Source organism: Cuculus canorus, chromosome 20, assembly GCF_017976375.1.
Source record: "Cuculus canorus isolate bCucCan1 chromosome 20, bCucCan1.pri, whole genome shotgun sequence".
Taxonomy (NCBI): Eukaryota; Metazoa; Chordata; class Aves; order Cuculiformes; family Cuculidae; genus Cuculus; species Cuculus canorus.
This window is the reverse complement of record NC_071420.1, coordinates 8,398,142-8,422,065: the sequence shown is the minus strand read 5'-3', so window position 1 is coordinate 8,422,065 and position 23,924 is coordinate 8,398,142. Positions and strand designations below refer to the sequence as shown.

General features: G+C 48.4%; 2 protein-coding genes across 19 annotated transcripts in view; one reads left to right on the top strand and one right to left on the bottom strand.

The window, feature by feature from the left end:
• Positions 1–273: 273 nt before the first annotated feature.
• On the top strand, positions 274–8,938 carry LOC128854158 (uncharacterized). 5 transcript variants are annotated; one of them, XM_054084799.1, is made up of 3 exons: positions 274–1,307; positions 2,891–2,979; positions 4,846–8,938. In XM_054084799.1, exon 1 carries the CDS (start codon positions 323–325, stop codon positions 1,232–1,234), a length of 912 nt encoding a protein of 303 aa, XP_053940774.1. In that variant the 5' UTR covers positions 274–322; the 3' UTR covers positions 1,235–1,307; positions 2,891–2,979; positions 4,846–8,938. The 5 variants fall into 5 exon arrangements, with proteins under 5 accessions (XP_053940774.1, XP_053940773.1, XP_053940772.1 ...); XM_054084798.1 differs by having other exon boundaries at positions 2,566–8,151; positions 8,469–8,938; XM_054084797.1 differs by having other exon boundaries at positions 2,891–8,938.
• A 5,662-nt stretch (positions 8,939–14,600) lies between these two features.
• GTF2IRD1 (GTF2I repeat domain containing 1) overlaps positions 14,601–23,924 on the bottom strand; it is a 73,129-nt gene continuing 63,805 nt past the window's right edge. For 11 of the 14 annotated variants that reach the window (XM_054084954.1, XM_054084956.1, XM_054084953.1 and 8 more), the window contains 6 exons: positions 23,689–23,736; positions 20,122–20,199; positions 18,134–18,326; positions 17,604–17,641; positions 16,315–16,451; positions 14,601–14,805 (listed from right to left, as the gene is read on the bottom strand). In XM_054084954.1, coding sequence (XP_053940929.1) covers positions 14,731–14,805; positions 16,315–16,451; positions 17,604–17,641; positions 18,134–18,326; positions 20,122–20,199; positions 23,689–23,736 — 569 coding nt within the window. In that variant the 3' untranslated portion in view covers positions 14,601–14,730. Of the gene's footprint in view, positions 14,806–16,314; positions 16,452–17,603; positions 17,642–18,133; positions 18,327–20,121; positions 20,200–23,688; positions 23,737–23,924 lie in introns of those variants that run through there. The other 3 variants (XM_054084959.1, XM_054084955.1, XR_008453112.1) reach the window with 3 other exon arrangements.

Sequence of the window (23,924 nt, the reverse complement as noted above, 5' to 3'; positions counted from 1 at the left end):
GCGAGATGACACTCCGAAAACCAACCTCCAGAGGTAAGTCCGTTGCGTTTTTTATTGGAGCTCCATGTGGTGGCTCAAAGGGAAAAAACTGGACACAGTATTGCTTCCCAACGCCAGAGTTGGTGCGGGACGCCCCACCACTCCCTTACCGGAAAAGGTAAGGGACTCATCCCAAACCTTTCCCACTCTCAGTCTGTCTTGGTCTTTGTCAGTTTTGAACTTGCATCTCTGTTTTCAGTCAGTCAAGCAGAATCGCCAGATTACTGGATATAGTTTATTTGTCAATTGTCTAATTTTATTGTGTTGTCTTATAATTTTTGAAATGGGTCAGAGTAAAAGTAAAAAGGCAGTTACACTGCTAGAATTAGTTGTACATCATTTTAAAGATTACCAGGCGCAGGCTGTGTTATCAAGAGACACGGTGTACGTAGGAAAATTAAAAATATTTTGCCAACTTGAGTGGCCAGCGTTCCAGACAGGCTGGCCACCTGAAGGGACGTTCACCCTCACCCAAATTTACTCAACCCAAGAGAAAACATTCAATAACCATCCAGACGAAATCTCTTATATTATAGCGTGGCGGTATTTGGTAGAAGAACCAGCTTCATGGTTAAAACCTCACCTACCTCCCGCTAATCAAACTATCTTCCTCCCATTGAGGCAAGCTCTGCCGGAACCGGAGAAAAGAAAAATGGAAGCAAAGCCTGTACTGCCTCCATCAGAGGGGGAAACTGATCCACCCCCTCCATATTCAAATCAAGATCAGAGGAATAATCAGGAGCAAGAGGTGCTCTTAAGTCCCCCCAAGACACGTTCTGGGTCAGTCTATAACTTCCAAAATGACCATGAGCCAGCATCCCAATCGGAACCTGGCTCATCGTCATCAGGACTGTATCCGTCTTTACCTAAAGAGAAACCTAATGAGTCTCATTGGCCCATAACCCCTTCGGCACCAATGTTGCCACTCAGAGAGATGGCACCACTGGAAGGCAGGGGAACTCCATATATGGTTTATGCCCCATTCTCGTCTTCAGACATTTATAATTGGAAACAACAACACAAACGCTTTTTGGAAAGTTCACAAGACCTCATTAGGTTTCTCGAAACTGTTTTTCTCACACCTCAGCCCACTTGGGTTGATATTCAGCAATTGTTAATGGCCCTCTTTACTGCGGAGGAAAGAGACCGTATTTTAAGAGAAACCCATAAGGAGGTGGCTGAGAGGACGGGATGACAGCTGGATGTCCATCAGCTGGAGGAGCTCTGTCCTAAGGAACCACCAGACTGGAACCCGAACACGGCAGAAGGTAGGGAGAGTCTACGTTTCTACCGCCAGATTCTGTTAGCCCGAAAACCTATCAATTTGTCCAAACTTAGTGCAGTAACGCAAGGGAAAAATGAATCCCCAGCAGCCTTCTTAGAGAGGCTTTTAGAGGCGTATAAAACATATAGTCCTATAAACCCAGAAGCACCTGAAAACCAGAGAGCAATTAACATGGCTTTTGCTAGACAATCAGCCCCTGATATTAGATGGAAATTGCAGAAAATAGAAGGTTTTGAGGGGAAAAATCTAACTGAGTTAGTAGGGTTAGCAGAAAAGGTTTACAACAACAGGGACTTACAAGAAGAAGACGGGCAGACAAAGAGGATAGTAAAAATTTTTACTCTACACGAGGCAGAGAAACAGGTGAATACATCGACAGCATAGAGGAACCGGCCGAGGAAACCAGGGTGGACCATCCAGTTGGACCAAGATCAGTGTGCCTATTACAAGGCAAAGGGACACTGGATCAAGGATTGCCCCAAGAAAAAGACCCTGGCACTGGCAACAAAAGACTGATGGGAAACATTGCATTTCCGAAGGGAAACATTGCATGTCAAAATTTGTTCCAAATAAATAAAACCTGCAGTTAAAAAATAGCTAGGTTTTAAATCAAACTATCTTAAACATAAACATTTTGTTTATAGTGTGTCTAGGACTGCCATGATGTATATAAAACCATTAAATTTTTGAAACATTAAGTGTGTTGAGAGTTGGTCAAGAGGAACGGCCAAATGCTACCATTGCAAGTAAATCACATTTTTAAAGGAAAAGGGAAACATGCTTAGTTGGGAGCATTCATCTTCCTCCCTGTTGCAATAAATAGAGATAAATCAAACCAGGGAATGAAGCTGAGAAGCTGTCTGCTGGGAAAGGACCCTGTGGGAGACAGACACTTTGGCCATTTCCATACCATTGTAGCATTGTTGATGCTACAGACTGCACAAAGCAAATGCCCATCGCGAGTGCTGGCCAGCCTCCCCCAAGCAAAGGGTTTGAGTGATTGAAGATGTTGTGGCTCTTGGTAGTTCCTTTGCCGGTGTTGCTGGATGCAACTGTTCTCATGATTTACACTGTAGGAAAGGAGACAGAAGCCTTCTGCAGTGGCCTAGCAAAAAAACCAAACAAATGACCCCCCTAAACCCACCAAAACACTCCCCCAAAAGATAAAAAAGCCACCACCTACTTCCCTCATCACCTTAAGCTAAACCACGCTGCAGCACTTGGATGTTTCCTTTTGGCAGATCTTGTGCAGGCAAAAGTATTGCCTCTGGTGAAGACTGCAGCACGGTGGACACCAAATGGCCACAACTCATTTCTAAATCCATATTCCATTTTTAATGGAAGGCATCAGCCCACTGTAACAACACACTGTCATCTTCCAGATGTACTTACTGCACACCCAGCCTGCACCGGCCATTTCACATAGGTGTAAGTGTCCTAAGTACACCTTGTCCAAAAACTACTCAAGAAAATCCTCTTGGAAAACTAGAGGAGTTTCACCTCCATAAGAAACAGAAGTTCATTGCCAGGACATCATTCAGAGGCTGCATCTGGACTTTTCTGCAGGTATGGACTGTTTCTGGTTGCAGAGAAGATGCCTCGCACCGTCACATCATGATTTATTCCGAGCCATATGCATCAACTGCTTCCCACTGGTAAGGCCATTGTTGCCATGCCTCATTTGCTACTATGTGGGTCCTCAGAAGAGTGGAAATTTGGTATTTCTCCAGGACAAGATTCTTCCTACTCTTCTGTATCCCTCTCTACTGCCCGATCCAGCCCCATGAGCTATGGAGCTAGATAAAGTTTAGGAGTTAACTGAAGCCAGAGAATTAATTTAAGTCATTCTTCATGTGGAATAATGTTTACCCATTGTGGTTACAAGATGACTAATTGCAAAATTGGTTCCTTAAGGCTTCTAAATCCTTTGGAGACATTCACTGGGTGTTGTAAATCAGTGCTCAGACTGGAATTAACTTGTATGTTTTTAGTAGCTAGAGTAATTAACAACTGTAACATATTACTATGGACTGTGACAATTTCTCCATCAGTTCAGAGCCTGGAAAAAACCAAGCAGGCTTTCTTCTTGCCTTCAGCTCTGGAGAGCCCAGGAACGCTCAGAGAGTTTGCTCTGGCTGGTTTTTGAGGGGGGACGAGAAGGGAGGCAAGGAGATTCAAGCAGCTTCCTTCTAGAAAAGACACCCAGCTTAATATGCAGCCTCTGTGGATTCTTATCAGCAGTTTCCTGAGCTGACTCATATGTAACATCTGACCAGTTAATCATGATGTTCGTAAATACTTCGATCTAAATTCATTGGTTTAATGTATTTTGTATCGCTCTGCTTTTCCCTCTACTATTTAGTTAGTTAACCAGCTGGGCTTCAACTATAGACTGAAAAAGATTTTCACACGACTACAAGGCAAGCAAAACATATCTCTTAATCAAGGGAGCCAGGCTGTGAAACCAAAAATGTTAGAAGAGAGGAGCTGAATTCAGAGTTATTTTTATCATTTAAAAAAAAAAAAAAAGAGAGAAATTCCATTTCAGGCTCATAGTCGTCTTCTGAAAAGAAGTTGAGACCAAGACATACAATTTTTTTTTTTTCGCTTGCTCAGTAGTTTGGGGAATTATTCTGTTTCATCCCCAGAAACATGCATTATTCTCTTTATCACTCACGAGATTGCGGCTGTCTTTATCAGAAGGCTTTGCTGCACTATATGCAAGGAGTTACAAATTTAACCTCAAGCTAAGTGTAGCGTAGAGGATTTCAGTTGACTCGCCCTTGAAGTTTCTATGGGTAAATCTAAGTAACCTTGACAATTTCCAACTAACATCTGAATCTGAAAACCTTAGCGTATGCCTGTTGCAACTATTTGGAGTCCTAACAAATTTGTGAAGGGGTGAGGGCGAGTAGAAACCAACCAGTCTTACGCTGCTCACCATACACCTGCTTTTCCAGGCAGGAAAACTTCAAAACCCCTGCAAAAACCCCTACATGAGGAGTTTGGATCCAGTCCCACTTCTTATAGAAACATATATTTGTTAAGTTTGGAAAAGACTTGTGAGACTATCCACGCCAACCATCAAACAACACCACTGTGCCTACTAGACCATGTCCCAAAGTGCCACGTCTACAAACTTTTTGAAGCCCTCCAGGGAAGGAGACTCCCCCATTGCCCTCGGTGGCCTGTTCCAATGCTTCACCACTCTTGCAGTAAGGAAATTTTTCCTAATATCCAATCTTAACATCCCCTGGTGCAATTTGTGGATGTTTCCTCTCCTCCTATTGCTTGTTACTTGGGAGAAGAGACCAACACCCATCTCACTACAACCTCCTTTCAGGGAGCTGCAAAGAGCAGTATGGCCTCCCCTCAGCCTTCTCCAGGGATCAAACTCTCCGAGTATAATGTTCATAGTTTCCCACTGTGTACTATCTCTCTTCTATGTAACTATAATCTCTTTCCTTCTCCCAAAGTATTTGTTTAAGTGCAACTCCCAAACAAATCTATCTCCATTACAGCCCAGGAGCAGCAACGTGCTGTTTGTGTCAGAAACCAGTGGTGATGATGGACTGGAACAAGACGGTAGTGATCTGCAGTTTTCCAGCACACAGCTCCAGATAAGCTTATTTCATGCTCCATTACCAATTTTCCTTTGTTCCACTTCTCTAGATCCCTCCATAGTTTTCTTTCACTAAGCTTTTTCTCTGTTAAATAGTAAATAATGCTTTATTTTTCCTTTGAGCATGGTGCCTGTGATAAGGCTGCTGAACACATGGGCAGTACAAATATTTGGCGAGTAAAATCACTTCCCCTGTTTTCTGCTATCATTTACTCCTCTGTCCCCAGTGAAGGATGTTCTGGGAGGTTTAGAGGAAGGATGTACTGGAACGTCTTGGCTCTCCCGTCCAGGTAGCCCCAAAACGATGATCTTAAATCAGGAGCCTTCTACTACCTTCATTTAAAATGACAATATAGAGACTATACAGCAGGCAGGAATTCAGCATTGGCTTCGGTACTGTAACTCTTCAAAAGAAGAGAGAAGCATTTAAAACTAAGTCACCTTTTGTGACAGAGGGTCACAGTGACAGCACATATGCACCTTTCCAAAGATCAGGAATAAAAAACCTAGTTTGACACACTATCCAAAATTGCAGGTGCCAGCAATGGGGAGCCCTAAACACATCTCCTTATAGGACAGCAGAAACCACCACTTCGAAAATACCTGGCAAATCTGGGCAGTAAGATGCTTCGATAGGCTCAGTAGCTGGGGACACTAAAAGTATCTGTGACTGCCGAGTAATTATTGCTGCCGCAATATGGTCACTGCGCTCGCAGGCTCTTACAGACATTGCTGCATCAGCTTGTGCTTCTCAAATATTCCTCCTGGCCACACCGTTTCTAAACTGGAAGCTGAGACGGATGTGCACGAGCTGGCGGAGTGGGAGACGTGCCAGCACCCTGCCACGCTCCCAGGGATGCTCCAGCCCCCCGCTACGCTCCCAGGGATGCTCCAGCAACCCCGCCACGCTCCCAGGGATGCGCCAGCCCAGCACCAGCCTTGGGCCTGTGCTGCCAGGATCCCAGGCAGCAGGAAGGACAGAGGGAGCAAACATGGATTCAGATTGCACTGCAGATTAATTCAGCCATAGAACAAAGATCTCCAAGTAACATAGAAGCTAACAGTGCTTGTGCCTCATATGTTCAGCCAATGTCTCAAATAAGTTATTTTTTTTTTTTTTTTTTTTGCTATTAGGAGGAAATTAGACTGGATTAGAGTTTGCCAGTGATGCTTTAGCATGCAAGAGAGTGTCTGGGGAGAAATTTTTTTGTTTGGTTTGGGTTTTTCTTCCTTTACTCTGTGCTCCTCACCAAGAAATCTTTGCCAGCAGATTCACAGAGCCTAGATCACTCCAGTGACAGACCAGCAATATGGGCAGATATGTATTTGATACAAGTACCCACCACACCAAAGGCTGAGAAGGGATTTTTGTTTGTAATTAAAGATGACAGACCTTTTCTACTCAGCCTACATTTGCAGAAGAAAGGAGTTTGGGAGCATTTTTTGCTTTACATTACAGAATTATTTAATTGGCAGATAAACTGGAAAAAAAAAGGGGTGGGGAGGTTATAGAAAGGTCGAAAACCAATCCCAACAAAACATTTAGGGACTCGCCTGTGTTCAGTTTACAGTTCTAGTCTTATCTTCCTAGACATTGTGCATCCCTTCCCCTTAAGGGCTCCTGCCAATCTGAGCTGTGCCACGGTGGCAGGGGACCAGAGCAGTGAGGGCTGGCAGCAGGCTGGCCGTGATGGGGAACATCTTCCAGGGTTCTGAGCTCCTCAGAAGGGCTGCTCTAAACCTGCCTGTCACCTGGATTTACTCACCTCCTCAGGGCACAGCACAGCTTCTCCCAAGGGGCCAAAACCCACCTGAAAGTGGTAGTGAAACAGTTTTAAACTGAGCAGCAAGGAGCAGCCTGGAATTCCCAGCAGGGAGCCTGAGACTTGGGAGCTCTCTGCCCTGATCATCTTGGTGGCAAGAAGTCAAAGCCAGATTCAGGTTTCCTCAGCTGTAGAGCTGAGTATTTTTTGTGCATTCCTCACTGACGGAGAGTATGTTTGTCCCCATCCATCACCATCCTTCTGCGAGATGTGACATTCCTAGGGAGGTGCCTGGTAGCACCAGCATGAGCAGCATGTCACCACTCCGTGCAGGAGCTTTCTGGCACATCAGTGCCGTCCTCCACAGAGGCTTCCCAACACAAACACCAGGCCATCTGATTTATTTTTGTCTGAACACGGTCGGCTGTCACTATCACTTCTACCCCTGCAGATCTATTAGCGCTTCTAAACATAATCAGCCTATTGCATCCTTATCTCCAATTATTCTGCACTCAGTTTTGTCAACATCTGGGTGTGAAGAAGGGGGGCTTTATTTTGTCCTGGTTGCAACAAAACACAGATTTACTGATGCAGATATCAGCAACATAATCAGCAGCTTAAAACGAGCCATTAATATCAGTAGAGCAACCGTGAGGAAGCTTGTTCCTGTAGAAAAGTCAGATGCACTTCTTTCCTGAGGGTTTTATAATCCTTTATGAGACCTTGAGCCTGCAGTCAGCTCTCCACAGACTGATTCCAGTGCTGCCAGGGTCTAAGCTAAAGTGGGAGGTTCCCAAGCTGGTGTAGTATATTTATAACAGAGATAAAATCCTGTGCCACCACATGGCAAAGCAGCAACGGTGCTACGTGCGGTGGTGGTGGTTGTTTCCTTAGTTCTCCTCATATGATTGGAAATCAGTTGTGTTGATTTAGGCAGAGAAATGGGAAAGTGCTTCAGTGAAAGTTTTGAGGCAGCACAGGAGGAGAGATCATCACCACAAGCCACTAAACTGCAGCCTCTTCTCAGGGCTTCCCCAGACGAGCCATGTCCCAGGCACAGCACCACCTCACTGGTGGGCGATGCTGGATTGCACCCAGGAACTCTCCTGTGCAGGTGCCAGAAGCAATTCCTTGGTGTTCACACAACATCAGACCCAGAAAACAAGCCTGGTGGGTCCAAACCAGCTCAGACAATTCGACGTGGGTTCAGCAGGACCAACAACAAACCTGAGAGGCAGGATGAAAGAAGTCCTCCTTGCTTTCCCCAGCACAGGTCACCTACAACCTCCCAGCTCTTCCAAACCGCAGGAATGGAATTGCCAGGCAAATCTTCACATACGTTTAGAGCCGTATGTCCAGAGGACCAAGAAGAGCAGGAAGCCTCCATGAAACATGCTTCCCTGACCAGAGTGCTTCTCCAGAGCGCACCCTGGGTTGCACAGGTACAGCTGTGCTTGCTGAGGCTGCAGGGCTGGGTCACGGTGCAGGTGGACTGTGTTTGGGCACAGGTGGCACAGGAAAAGAAACAGGACAGCACCAGCAGTGCTTTCCCATGTACTCACCCAGATCTTGCTTCTAAGTTCCCTCTCCAGCCTCCCCTTGAGCCTAAACGAACTTTCTATGGCATCCTTTGGCACAGAGTGGCACAGATGCCTCCCTGATCCTTGATGAACCATTCCCAGCACCCTTCCTTTCCCCTTCCCTCTTTTCCCTTAAAAAGCTCCTGCCCAGGCATTCTCAGAGAGGTATTAATTTGCAGGTTAATGAGGATCCTTGTCACCCTCCTGTGACCACACAGCTGCTCCCAAGGCGAGGTGTTCATCAGTCTTTTCTGCCACCATTTGCCATTAGCAGAGCTGCCTCCTTCCCGAGCCCGTGGTCGGCAGTGGATGTGCCACAGTGCCGTGTCTCCAAATCCCGCAGGCAGCAACGAAAACCCAGCCCGCTGCCACAAGGACTATGAAGCCATTTTAGTAAGACGAATGGTCTTGCTGGGGATTCAGCCTGTTCCTTCTAGGAGTGCCTACTTCATAATCTTATCAGGGAAAAAGTTAATAAATAACTTTAATGATGGCTCACAGAGATTCTTTCCACTTAAACATCACCCCTCAAAAAAACCCCATGCATGAAAAGACATTAATCCCAGCATGAGAGCGTGCCAGCTCAGTTCAGATACATCAGTCTGCCTTTGTACCCCATAGACCTGTTAATCTGAGTCCAAGACAGCTGTTTAATCCATTCACTTAAAACCAGACACAGATACTCCACTGGCAGCATCTTCATGAATTACAACACCACATCTCCATCCCCAACTGACCCCAGAGCCTCTGGCATCACTGCTGCCTGCCCTCCAGCTCTCCCATCCAGCAGCACAGGCACATCAGTGGGGTGTATTTCTCTGGATTACGTAATCCTACTCAATAAATTCACCAGTTTGAGTTGAACAGCCATTAACTGGAGAAAATAATCCAAGTGATGGCAAAGCACAAGTTCTATGTTGTATACAAGTTATATGGGAGGTGGAAAGCACCGAACACCCTGTGCAGTTTGAGCACAGTGAGATCCTCTGGCAGTGCTGGGGGAACGAAAGCCGTGGCTGAAGGTCACACAACTTGCAGACACACAAAATAAATACAAATTATTGCACTATCAAGTAGCTGCCACTCCTGGAAAAACTCTGGATGTCTTTTGGCCAAAGAGCCCGCACAGAAACCTGTGCCTGCTTCTCACTGGAACCACAGGAAATTTTGGTATGGAAAAGTACCCACTGGGCTGTCCTCTCCGTTGCACCATAGAATTATAGAATCATAGAATAGTTTGAGTCGGAAGGGACCTTAAAGATCATCCAGTTCCAACCACCTGCCATGGGCAGGGACACCTCCCACTGGCTCAGGCTGCCCAAGGCCCATCCAACCTGGCCTGGAACACCTCCTGGGATGGGGCAGCCACAACTTCCCTGGGCAACCTGGGCCAGGGTCTCCCCACTCTCATGGTGAAGAAATTCTTCCTTATGTCTGGTCTAAATCTGCCCCTCTCCAGTTTATACCCATTGTCCCTCATCCTGTCCCCACAAGGCTTTATGAACAGCCCCTCTTCAGCTTTCCTGTAGCCCCTTTCAGGACTATAAGATCTCCTCGGAGCCTTCTCTCCTCCAGGCTGAACCATCCCTTGCACCAGCACACAGTGGGCCTTAAACCCTGCTATGGCCAGGTGGGTATGCAGGGTCTGACCTGCGGGAGAGCACTGAGCCCTGGCCAGAGCTGACCGGAGCTCCTGGAGAAGTCAAGACTTGTGACCACCGGGATGGAGCCTTCCCTGACACCTCAGCCTCCTTTTCCTTAGCTTTAGCCCTCAACAAGCAACAAGCTATAAGTTCCACAGGCTACCAAGGACTCCACATAATGTTTACGCTAGACATACTGCATCATTCGGCGCTGGAAGGGGTTACTGCAGGGAGAGATGGGGTGTAACGACTTCTTGAAACCAGCCTGAAACTCGGTTGCATGTCAAATCAAATCTTTGGCATCAGTCGAACACTTCAAATATAAAAATAACACCCAAAGAAGGAAGCAAGACCTCACACTTGGCTGCATTATCAGCTCCCTAGCCTTGCCATAGCATCCAGGGAAGGTTTTTGCAGGCACCCAGCCGGCCGTGCGGCCCGTTCAGCTACATCCAACAACCCGTGATTGCTCCAAAATGGTTTGCAAAGTGTTTCCTCCTTTTTGGGCTTCTGAATAAAAGCACAGATGCTGTTTATGCTCTTCGCTAGCATTTCGGTGCACTATATTTTTTAAAAATGATTTGAATCAAAGCTCTCATTCTTTAATTAAACTTCATTTAGCTGCCATCTGCCTGAGATCAAAACGGCTTCGTGTTTTGCAACTCTTAATGAGGATTGTTATTGGATTTGTAAACACATAAACAACAACAACCCCCTCCCCCACTGAAGTCTTTGAAAAGTAATAAATGAGAAACGTGGCTCAAGTGTTAAGATCTCCATCTTCACTCATCTAATTGTAATGGTGAGGATCCCATTCAGCAGATAATCACAAAAGCTGGGTATAAAAATACCCTGCAGCATCAAGATTAGGGAAGCTGTCAGAATTACAACCGAAGGAAAGCAGTAATAAAGTGATATCTGTCATCATTTTTGCAGTGTGGGAAGGGTCAGTGCTCCTTCATCATGAGCAAACACAGGCACTGAGGGCATGACTTTCCCACCCTGGCCATGGAAAATGAAAAGTAGACATCCTGGCTGTGAAACTCCCTGAAATTACAGCCAGAATTACTCTTATTCACTCCCAAAAATGTACCTGGTACCAGAATCCAGCAGCCTCCAAGCCCAGCCAGGGGACACTGGAGGTGCCAGGCAGTATGGAGCTTCCTGGCAGGGCACAAGCTGCCCTTTGGCGAGCAGGGCCGAGGCATGCAGAGCTCCAGCGAATGGATCCAGAAACTCAGGGAAGAAAACCTGAGCCCAGAGCTTTGCCCTCAGCCATACCTTAGAATCACAGAACAGTTTGGGTTGGAAGGGACCTTAAAGATCATCCAGTTCCAACTCTTCTGCCATGGGCAGGGACACCTCCCACTGACTCAGGCTGCCCGAGGCCCATCCAACCTGGCCTGGAACACCTCCAGGGATGGGGCAGCCACAACTTCCCTGGGCAACGTATTCCAATGTCTCACCACTCTCATGGTGAAGAAATCCTTCCTTAAGTCCAGTCTAAATCTGCCCCTCTGCAGTTTATACCCATTGCCCCTCGTCCTATCACTCCAAGCCTTTGTAAACAGTGCCTCTCCAACTTTCTTGTAGCCCCTTTCAGGTACTGGAAGGTCGATATAAGGTGTCCTCAGTGCCTTCTCTTCTCCAGACTGAACGACCCCAACTCTCTCAGCCTGTGCTCATATAGGAGGTGCTCCAGCCCTCGGATCATCTTTGTAGCCTGCTCTGGACCTGTTCCAACAGCTCCATCTCCTTCTTATGTTAAGGATTGCAGAACTCACAGAACTCCAGATGAGGTCTCTCAAGAGAGGAATAGAGGGGCAGAATCCCTCCCTCCCTGCTGGCCACGCTGCTTTGGATGCAGCCCAGGACACGGTTGGTTTCTGGGCTGTGAGCGCAGATTGAGGCTCATGTTGCGCTTCTCATCATTCAGCACCCAAAGTCCTTCTCTGCAGGGCTGCTCTCAATCACATCATCCCCCATCCTGTACTGAAATCGGGGATTGCCCTGACCTGGGTGTAGGACCTTACACTCGGCCTTGTTGAACCTCATGAGGTTCTCACAGCCCCACTTCTCCAGTCTGTCCAGGTCCCTTCCAGGACAGGACAGGTTGCTGAGTGGCAACCGCGCCACTCAGCTTGGTGTCATCTGCAAACTTACTGAAGGTGCACTCGATCTCACTGTCAATATCATTGATGAAGATATTAAACAGCACTGGTCCCAGTACGGACCCCTGAGGGACACCACTCATCACGGAAGCGACAAGCGCCTTCCCCTGCCACCTTGCTAACCAGGCTCTGAGTCAGGGATGAGCTGCGGAGAGACGAGAAGCAGAGTGGTGAAACAGCCTTATGTTGCCTCCTTGCTCAGCTTCCATTCCCCCTCTCCATTTACAGCCTTTACGATTGCATTCGGCTTTCTGAACTAAATCATTAGTCCCCAGCGTAGCTCCCATGCCCTAATTTAACTGCAGCGCCTCCGTTCACCCCTGCCTTTCAGCAGCAGTAATTAGGGCCCCGTGCAGGGTGCACTCTCAGCCCTACATCCAGCCTCCCCTCGGCCGCTGCTGTGTTCGCAGGGTGCCGGGGACGGCAGCAGACCTGGGGCAGCCTCAAACATCTCCACTCATTACCGAACCGCGCCGCTGCCTTTGCTGCTACAGCATCAAACCTTTAGTTCTTTAACAGCAAAAAAATAAAAGTCAAAATATAATGAGTGTGCCCTCCTAGGAGACAGCGACTCGGTGGGGTTTGATCTGTGAATAAGCCCGTTTCAGACATTTTGGAAAAGAAAATGGTATTTTTTTTACCTCTGAATCTTGTGTCTTTGTTTCCTAATTGGAGATGCCACAGGTTTGAGCACCAGGCAGAAATACGAAAGGCTTCAGATTTTGATGCCAACCGCTCAGATGTCAAACTGTATCTCTAATTGGGGTCACGGATACAGATCTTTGCTGCCTTTTCGTTGCTGCCTTTGTGCCATCTCCTACAATTGTTTCAGCTTTTACTATCTCATGTGATCATCTGTATCTAATTCCATAGCAAATATAAGTCCAGAGCCAGGAAATAAAACTGCAGCTGCCTTGAAACAAAACTGCAGCTTGAAACATTTCTACCCACCATCAAAACCCTCCTGTGGCCTGAAAAGAGAAGGACCTGAGCAGACCAAAAACCCAGAAAACAAATAAAGCAGGGCATTGCACTCAGAAAAGCTGTCACAAGGGACTTTGATGCTGTGTCCGCTACTCTCCGTGAAAAGGCTGTGACCCACCCTGCAGCCTGGAGCGATGCCCGGTGCTGGTCAAAGAATCATAGAATGGTTTGGGTTGGAAGAGACCTCAAAGCCCATCCAGTTCCACCCCTGCCATGGGCAGGGACACCTCCCACTGGACCAGGTTGCTCAAAGCCCCATCCAACCTGGCTTTGAACACCACCATCACTTCTCTGCGCAACCTGGGCCAGGGCCTCCCCACCCTCACAGCAAAACATTTCTCCCCAAAATTTCATCTCAATGTCCCCTCTTGCAGCTTAAAACCGTTCCCCTTCATCCTGTTCCTGCACCTCCTGATCAGGAGCCCCTCCCCAGCTTTCCTGGAGCCCCTCTCAGTACTGGCAGGTCATCTCACAGTGATGCTGTCTGTTGATGCCTGGGACGACGCCAATGCCATATCTCACCCCAAAGGTCATCTCACTTCACTGGGGGTTCCTGCTGGGCTGCAGTTACCTACACACAAGCTGGGATGTTTCTTCTCGTTGTCTTGTTACGCTGCCCTCAAGCCCTCATTAGCTCCCGCCGTGTCTCGCCTGCGCTCAGAGGACACAAAGCACAAGTTCAATACTTGTGGTTGTTGGGGCCACTTGCTTCTGCTGCGAAACTCTGCAAGTGGAATGGAAGTAAAATTGCAGGAATTTCAAATAATAATATCCCTCAATTTACTGGGTTGCTTCTTATATGGGGTGAAGCAGCCCAGGGCACATGGAGGAACCCAGGAGCTCCCTTGGATACCCTTAGCAAGCCACTCGCAGCTCCTGGTCCAGCGTTGTGGAACCTGTGAAGCATCAGCAGGATCAGCCTGTCCTTACTGGAGGAGCTTTCCTCCCGTAAGGCATCAAAGCTTCTTAGAAAATCAGAAATAGTGAAGAATGTTACTGGATGAACATTTTTTCCTGCTTCAGAAGCCAGTTAAACACGCACAATGGACATTGCTTCTGGCCTTTCAAAACTGGGGCAGCAGGAGGCCAGACACAAGAGGGCTTAGAGGGTCTTCACTCCCTGGGAGGGGCCTGAAAGCTCCTTCCTGCTTAGTCCAAACCTGCTTCTGCTCCAGAGCCAACAGGACTTGTGGGCACAGGTCTCTGATGCTCGTAAGGGCTGGTTCCCTCCACTCTCACCCGCTGCAGTCTGGTGCTGCTCCTCCTGCCACTCCACAAATAAATTACTTCTTTGATCTAAATTAAATAAAGCATTAAAATGTGTCAAATCTCTTGGTTTTGAGCACTGGTGGCACGAAGGGTTTTACTGAGCAGCGATAGCACAACAAGGCTTGTCAGGGGAGCCTTCTTATACTTTTACCTATAAATGTTATTTATCAATAATATTCAGAATAAAATAAGTACTTTTAAGAGCAAGGCAACACTTTTTATTTTTATTTAAAAAGGCCTTGATGGCAGGAATATAGTGTAAAAATCATTGGAAAAACTAAAAGGCATTGATACATATTGGAATATACACTTTTTACATAAATTACATTTATTTATTTATTCTTTCATTTGAGGTTCTTATTCGGTATTGAGGTCTAATAGTTAATGGGTCCTGGGATCTGGACGTTTAGACCACCATAGTCTAACATGTACATGTTCATGGGCCATTGCTGAAAGAGAGGGAGAGAAAAAGAAGGCAAAAGTCTCTGTTAGGACACAACACAAAACCATGCATACATCATATCTGACACGTTCTGACACGGGCTGTTGCTCTCACTTTCCAAATAAGAATGACAGAATGGTTTGGGTTGGAAGGGATCTTAAAACTCATCCAGTTCCACCCCCTGCCACGGGCAGGGACACCTCCCACTGGATCAGGGGCTCCAAGCCCCATCCAACCTGGCCTGGAACCCCTCCAGGGATGGGGCAGCCACCACTGCTCTGGGCAACCTGGGCCAGGGCCTCCCCACCCTCACAGCAAAACATTTCTCCCTAAGATCTCATCTCAATCTCCCCTCTCACAGCTGAAAATCATCCCCCTCATCCTCTCCCTGCACTCTCTGATCCAGAGCCCCTCCCCAGCTTTCCTGGAGCTCCTTTCAGGCCTGGAAGCTGCTCTAAGGTCTCCCCACCGCCTTCTCTTCTCCAGGCTGAACAACCCCAACTCTCTCAGCCTGTCCTTGTATGGGAGGTCCTCCAGCCCTCACATCATCTCCGTAGCCTCCTCTGGACTCAGTTTAACACATCCATGTCCTTCCTGTGCTGAGGACTCCAGAACTGGATGCAGGGCTCCAGGTGGGGTCTCAAGAGAGCAGAGCAGAGAGGGAGAATCCCCTCCTTGTCCCTGCTGGTCCCACTGCTTTTGATGCAGCCCAAGATAGGTTTGGCTTTCTGGGCTGCAAACTCAATAAAAGAACCCACCCCAAACTGAAACACCACGGGCAAACCTGACAAAAAAAAAAAGCCTTCTAAGTTTATATTTCTCCTGTAGTTTTTATTTTTTTTCTGATATTTTTTTTAAAGTATTTTTTATCATCCACAATCGAAGCCAAGCCCCGAGGTACAGCAGCTGGATGCATCTTCCTGATTTCATAGAATCATAGAATAGTTAGGGTCGGAAAGGACTTTAAAGATCATCTAGATCCAAGCCCCCTGCCATTGGCAGGGACATCCCACTGGATCAGGCCACTAGATCACATTTTCTTTGCTATTTTCAAAGTTTGGATGCACACCGGAGCTCTGCATTGCTCCTGGGATGCAGCTGAAGCAACGCTTGTGGTGTTGACCAGAGTGAACCTCCAGGTCCTGCCAAGAGCTGCTACGGGCCAAGGCACTGCCACCAGCACCCCTATTTGAGCTCAGGGGGGTCGGTGGATTTGCTCAGGCTGGTTTCACGTGTGGCTCCTGCTAACACCATGCATTGAGCATCCCCCCGAGGACTGATGTGGGAGAGGCAGCGGGTGCTTTGCTCTGCTGACCTCTGCTTATAGACAAACCCGGCAGGAAAAGGCAGCCCTAGAGCTGCGTCCCCTCCTTCGCCAAACCTTGCTTGTGCCATTTTATGTCACACATGTTTGTAGGCGGAGGGAGGTGGTGATGGTTCAAGGAGAGCAGAGAGCAGCATCCTGAAGCAGAAAGATAGGTAGGCAGTAACCCCTCTATTATTTGGAAGGCTTTACCACAAGTGAGATCTGATTTGTTGATGATGTAGACTCCATATTGGAAGAGGAGGAAGAGGAAGATGAGGAAGAGGAAGATACCGAGTTCCCTTCGGAGATCCTCTTCCGCTTTCGTTTGGGAACGCTGGTGTCTTTCTCTGCAGGGGGAGAGGGAAGGCATGAGGTGTCTGAGCCCTGCAAGCGATCACTAAAAGCAGGGACCCATCCCTCCGAGTGGCGACTTTGCCTCCTGCCGATTGTCCCCCCGCAGACATCTGCTGTGCCACCCTTGGTGACACCGGCTTGGCCTCCACGACCTGGCATGGAGCTGCCAGCATTCCTCAGGCACCGGCAAAGAAAAACCCCCAAAGAAGTGAATGCCGAACTCCAGCACTTACAGAGCCTCATACCCTCAGACTTGTGTCCGTGCTGGATGCTTTGGGGCCATGAAGGTGCCAGCTGTGATGACAATATGCCCATATACATCTGCATATACAATACACCCATATACAGCAGCATAGAATCGTTTGGGTTGGAAGGCACCTCAAAGCCCATCCAGTTCCACCCCCTGCCATGGGCAGGGACACCTCCCACTGGATCAGGGGCTCCAAGCCCCATCCAACCTGGCCTGGAACCCCTCCAGGGATGGGGCAGCCACCACTGCTCTGGGCAACCTGGGCCAGGGCCTCCCCACCCTCACAGCAAAACATTTCATTGTAAGATCTCATCTAAATTGTGCATCTCTCTACACCGTGTTGCAGGCGTGCTCCTGCTCGCCAGATCTCCCTTCTCTACCTAGACACCTATTTTCATAAAACTAATAGGATCCTAATTATCTCTGGGGCTGCTAATTCTGACACATTTGATTAAAACTGGCTGAGATTTATAGGGAAAGATGGGACAGAAGGAGAAATGCGTTCCCAGTGATCACAGAAACCTTGTTTCCTTAGAAGCTCAACTGCTAAACGATGGCTTAAATTAAGGGCTTTAACCACTGAACAAATTGCTTGTGGTGAGTAAATTGCTAATGGACAAGGGATAATCATATTCTCTAGAATATGCTGAAAGTCTGAGTCTAACAGCCCAGTCTCCTCGCAGCTCACAGAGGTGCAGTCTTTTAAGAGGACGGTTTGCTTCTGAACAGATGCTGAGCCTGACTTTTCTTTTTTCAAGTAGGATCTTCTCCCCAGCCTCCCCTGCGGATATGGGAGGTTCCAACGCCTCCCCACAACCCCCATCTCTTTCGCCCATACATTCTCTCTGCCTCAGCGCAGGGAAAAGCCACAGTTAGTTCTTAGCCCTCCCCTTACCTGTTTGTTTGGCCTCAGTGCAGATTTCGGCAAACGGCCTGTGTAAGAGACAAGGGGTGAGAGCAGGCAGACGCTGTTGGTTCTCGCCCACACACCTGCCCGTGCTGGGGGACAGCCCAGACCCCAACCCCGAGCTGCGTCCTCTGACACCCCCTGTGTGGAGATGGGACACAGAGCCTCCTCACCGCTCCCCCCAGGGAAGCAATCCCAAATAACTCAGCTGGGTCTCTGAGCCGTCCCACTATCTGCCCCCATATCATGTTCCTTCCCAGTATCACAATCTCAAACTGCACAAGAAAGAAGGGATAAACTGGCCCTGCTAACACCCTGCTGTGCCCATCTGTGGCCAAGCACCTCCCTGCGGTGCAGGACAGCGGATGCCGGGGATGGAACGGGTCCTCAGCAGGTTCATGGTGGCATGATCCCACTCTGGTGGCCGCGTGGTGACTTACCCCACTCACGGCTGGAGAAGCAAGGGCAACACTTAATGAACAGAAACCTTCCCTGGTCACGGAGCTAGGGGAACTTACTGGAGCTGGTTTATAATCACCATCCGGATGCTCTCCCGTGCCTTCAGGATCTTCTCCAGCCGATGGATGTCGTAGGTATTGGGGTTTCTGAAAGGAATATCATCCGGCAACCCAGTAACCTCCACAGCGTCAGGACTGTCCCTGATGAGTTTATAGGGCACCATGACGGGCCGGTTCAAGCCCAGAGCCTCTCCTGTAACAGCAGAGCAGAGGACAATGCACCGGCTTTACCCCACAGGGCTCCAGACCCAACCAACTGAAGGACCATGAGCCCTAGGAGGACTTTGGGAATCCATTGCTGCCATGATGCCCAATATTTGCTACTGCCACGTCCCACACAGCCGTTTCATGTCTGTCTGCCCCATTTATTTCCTGCTCCGTTGGTCTCCATTTCAGATCCTGCCAGAAGGCTCAAAGAAGGGGCTCGTAAACCACCCATCACCACGCTCGTGCCAGCCCGTGGCTGGGCCAGCAGCAGCAGCGTGGGAGACAGCCCAGAAGAGAGGGCAAAGGGGAGGGATTTTCCCATCTCCTCTTGCCCTCTGGCTGTCAGCAGGTTTAGGGGTCACTGAGGTGGAGATCACATCCATCACTCACCATCACATCACATCGCTCCTGCCCATATTTTGCACCACAATATCCTATGGCAGTGAAACACCACAATTTAATTCATTGCTGCATTAAAAGTACTTCCTTCTGCACAACTTGAACCTGCTGCCCATCTTTCTGGGTATCCTTTCAGTTCCTGCACTGTGGGAAAACAGTGAATGTCCCTTTCCTGTGTTGGTCCTGACTGTAAGAACCTGCTCTTGCCTCACGACTCTGCAGCCCCCAAACCTAGAGGCGTGAGCTGCTCCTCGGCCACATTTCTGGCTTTCCTTGCAGGGTTTATTCCTGAAGGCCATCTGGCATCTTGTGCTCCAGAAACCATGCCAGGGGAACACAGGGATCAGCTGTGGGCTCAGACCCGAGGCAGGGTGAGTGCTGCTGAGCCAGGGTGGATGGGGATGCTCAGAGCACCGGGACCAGTCTCCCTGGGGAGCTGGCACCTCCTTGGGGTCTAATCTGCCTCCAGAGCAGCACCCCATAATAAACCGTTTGTGGGAAGGGTGAGAAGCCTTGACAAGAGGAGACTTGAGAGAGGATGGAAATCACATTCCCTGCTGTTTTGTTATCATTTTGGCTTTTCCTTCTCCTTCTGGCACTTATTCTGGGGAGAGAGGTGAGACACTGCACCAAAGCCGTGGGGTGCGGCTGAGCTGCCGTGGCCCGGCCGTGCAGCCCTGGTGACCCACGTGTTGAGAAACAACCACCCAGCACTCACACAAGCCATGCCCAAACTGCGACAGCCGTGAGCAGTGGCAGCCCGTACCTGCGGGGCTGAGATGGCGATGCTGCTCGCTGCCGTGCATCCTGCAGCTGGCTCCTACGCTCCCCCACACTCGGCTGCTATTCCCACTGTGCCTTCTTTTCAATGACATAGAAGGAGGGCTTTGCACAAGGAGCCTGCAAATCTTCTCCAGCCTCCTGACCTCCTTTTCTGCTGTGGTTCTAGTGAGCTTTTCCCCAGCCGTGCCCCACATCGGGCTGCAGCTCCAGCCTTGCTCCCAGCCGGGCAGGCAGAGCAGCAGGCTGGCAAGGGGCAGGCACACTCAGCACACACCACAGCTCAGAACACGTTAAAAACACCCTAAAGGCTGACATCAGACTGATCAAATCCTACTCCTCGGTTGTGTTTTTCCATTCTCCCTGCCCTCGCCAAGGAGGAGCTGTCAACAAGAAGGTCACGGTCCCACCTGCCAGGAGCGAGACAGGGGAACGTCCCTGGGGACAGGCTGTAACGTGAAGCAGTGGGACGAAACCTGCGCTGCAGCAGGCTGCCGTGCGCTTGGCCTATAAATAGAGGCCTTCAGTCGCATTAATTTGAACTATGGCTGCTGTCAGCAAAAACAAACTGGCTCGGCGATGCGTGCAGACAGGAGACTCACCGTATTTTTCATTGAAAAGCTCTTTAACTTGCTCTCGGAGAATTACCTTCTCTCCGAGCCTGTTGGCATCATCCTCATCTGCAAAGTAAAACCAGAGAGGGAATAAAATACCCTGTTCTTTGAAAATACCTCTTTCTGAGCCCCTAGAAAACCCATCCCACGACCGCGGCTCTGTCCCGCTGCCCCAGCGCAGCGTGGGGACACCTCAGAGGCGGCTGCTTTGCGCTTGCACCTTGCGTTGCCTTTTAGAGCTTTGCAAAGTAGCTATAAAACGCTGCCAAATCTGCATTTGCCACGCGCTGCCACGGCTGAGAGCGTTTTACATCCGCTTTGCAGTGCTGTAAATGACTGCAAAATATGCAAAGCAATGGAGACTCCGGCCCTCAGCGCCACGAAGGCTCCCACAAGCGATATCAAGGAATGAGATAGCACTTTTATAGCTGGGCTCCTAAGTACAATATTGTTTTATAATATGCCATATAATCAGCTTGGCTTTACTAGCTTTTTTAATTATCCTCATTGTGCCAAAGACTTTCTCCTCCGTTTTCTCATTTCAAACGATGTGCCTATGGCAGTAGATTTCCCCCCAGCTATTCAGCATCCTCAGGAGGCTCCAGGACAAACAACTGGGTCTGTATCAGTCCTCTTTGATGCTTTTCTCCCTCGCAGGTATAAAGCATGGACTGAATGAACCCCTTCTGCCTCTTGCTGGGTCACCCATCCGCAGCGAGCTGGCTCGGTGCGGTAGAGGCATCCCCACCACGAGCCTCACCACACCAAAGGAAGGCATTTTCACCCAGGCTGGCATGCTATAGGAAATCCAGGAAATATAGATATATGGAAATCCAGGATGGGTATTTACAGCATCAAGGCGTACCCTGCAAATCTCAGCACCCGAGCATCCTCTGCCCCCAGTCTGGAGCTGTTTAATTTGAGCAATTGCATGTTTTTGATTTTAAGCAATCCCATGGTTTGCAATTTTGGTTTAAATGCAAGTTGAAAAGCTGACACAAGTCCCTGCTTCCCTGCACGGGGCCCCAGAGCCCAGCATTCAGCACCCCAGAAGGCAACACACACCTCAGCCACCCTAATGCTGAGGGGGCTGGAGAGGAGCTGGCACCCTTAAACATCGGCACCCCGCTACTGCAGGGTACAGCCTCAAAAAAGTGTGTTCTCCACTTGAAAACAATATTTTTTCTCTGCATATAACTAAGGAAAAAAAAAAAAGGGGGGGAGAAGTTTCAGCAAAGGAAGCTCAGGGTCAATTCGTGCTTCAAATCCAGAAATGGCAACAAAGCAGCTTGAAAAGGATGGTGCAAAAAATAAATAAAATAGAAGACAATCAAATAAATGTCGTCAAGGAGCCCTGATCTCAAGAGCCAAGCCCTTGCCTTGCGGTGCTGGTCTCGAGGCTGCGGCAGGGGCAAAACCTGCGGCTCCCTCTGTGACTTCCTTGTCATTGCTGCTCAGTTTCTGGGCGGTATACACACATCCCATATGGATGTGTAGATGGTAGCAGACAAAGAAACACCAAAATTCAGTGTTCTCACTTGTTTAATTCTCTGGGACTGAAAAACTCAGCAAACCTTCCCTTTCCGCTCATACCCCAAGTGCAAGAAACAACACCTCAAGGGTTTTTTTTCCACCTTGCAGTGGGCAGGACTCCCAAATTCCCATCCAAGGACACAAACAAATGCCAAGAAAAACCTGGAACTGAGCACGCATAACAGAGAAGCCAGAGAGGAGGCTCCAGCTAGTGGCACTGCTTCCTGGTGACCTGCCCTGCCGGCTGAGAGGGATCTCCATCAACCTTTGACTTTATCCACCCAGATTCAGGAAATAACTGACTTAAGTAATAGAATCATTAAGATTGGAAAAGACCTTTAAGATAATCAAGTCCAACCGTCAGCCCAACCCACATGCCTGCTAAACCATGTCCTCAAGTGCCACGTCTACACATTTCTTGAACCCTTCCAGGGATGGGGACTCCCCCCCTGCCCTGGGCAGCCTCTCCCAGGGCTTCACCACTCTTTCAGTAAAGAAGTTTTTCCTAATATCCAATCTAAACCTGCTGTGGGGCAACTTGAAGCCACTGACATCCCTGGAATGTGCTGAGTCCTTCCTCCAAAGCAGGTTTATGCATGCTGCTGGCTGCAGCTCTGCGTTATCAATTTTTCTTTTTAATTAAAATAGTAGCCATTTAATTGGCTTGCTTTTCTCCCCAGTCCGACTTTCCTGCAGCGAGGAGCCCTGCACTCCACAGGCGCTTAGGTACAAGTGGTCACATTCAGAAAGAACCATTTTTTCTTCTCCAGTAGCACTTGTCAAAGCTTGACTTTTCCTTTAGGAACAGCAAGTCATATTTAGCTGTTCTAGAAATGAAGTGTAGGCATCTGCTGTTGGACACCAGGATCCAAAACACGACCTGTTCTTCTAGTGACTTTAAAAGACCACAACAAAACCAAATCCAAAGTACTCTATGGACAAATAATGTTTGGGTTTGTGATGCCACGTGCACAGCCCAGATCTTGGCGGTGCAGCAATGGCATGGCTGAGCAGGGTACCCGGCAGAGCCTTCCTCCTCATCCTCGTGCCACCACCAGCATTCCATGGTCCTGCTCCACATCCTCCAATACACTTGGAGTAACCACCTCCTGCTATCCAAACATGCAGCGTGAAGCCCATTTCACCAGGAAACAGCTACCACCCAACATATTCCCACTGGGAAAAGTGGCTCAGATCTCTTCTTCAGGCAATCCCAGTGGTGTCAAGGAAACACCCAGCCAGGACAGGCTTAAGAGATATACATATCTTAAGAGATAAATACATGTCTTTTCCCCACTTTCAGCTCCAATGGGTGCAATCCAGTTATAGCCCTGTGTAAATCCGGAACAAACCTGCTGCTTTAATGAGGCTGTTCCACAGTGGCTCAGGTTTAAATACAGTTAGAATTAGCTCAACATATGCATGTTTTCAAAGTGTAGCTATAAACTTGTGGGAGCAGGCAATTAACATCTAGACACGCAGACAGAATCCCGGCTGATGGGAGAATGGCTGGATTTGCCAGAGATAAGCCTTGCCCTCTCGCAGATACAGGCAGGCGAGAGCTTCTTTTACTCCTGTAAATCAGTGTAAATGTTAAATCCCCAGAGCCTACATAAAGTCTGGCCCAGAGTGTATGTTAAAGCAAAGCAAAAAAAAACCCAATCCAAATCTGTGCAAGCTGCCCTTGTGAATGGCAAGTGGATTTCTTAACAAATTAATTGCTCAGACACGTGGCTGAGCTGAGGATAACATCGCGGTTTGGTTTGTCTGGAGCAGAACTGGCACTGATGCCCAGGGACTGCAGGAACGGTGCTTAGGTACGCAGAGAGGATTAATACCAACAATCAAACACTGTTAAACACATCCTGCATCATTCAGTTCTTGGCATCACAGGGAAACAGAGCAGAGAGGAAAAAAAAAATACCTGAAATTTGGGGGATTAAGACATTTTCATTCCCATATTAAAACGCAAGTGCATTCCTTGTCTGCTACCATCTACGATGCATCAACTGAGCTACGTACCATTCAAGGCAGCGTAGGCTTTTTCCAATGATGTTATCCGTCTAGGGGCTACAGCGCAAGTTAAAAGAAGACAAAAAAAAGAGAGAGAGAGAAAGAGAGAGAGAGAGAGAGAGAGAGAGAGAGAGAAAGAGAGCCATGAGTGCTGCAGCTTGGTTTCTTGGTCACAAACAAAAGCAAAACCCAGGATGACACCATCCCTAGCAGCTAAAAATTCTGCTGGTCCCAAGGCAACCTTT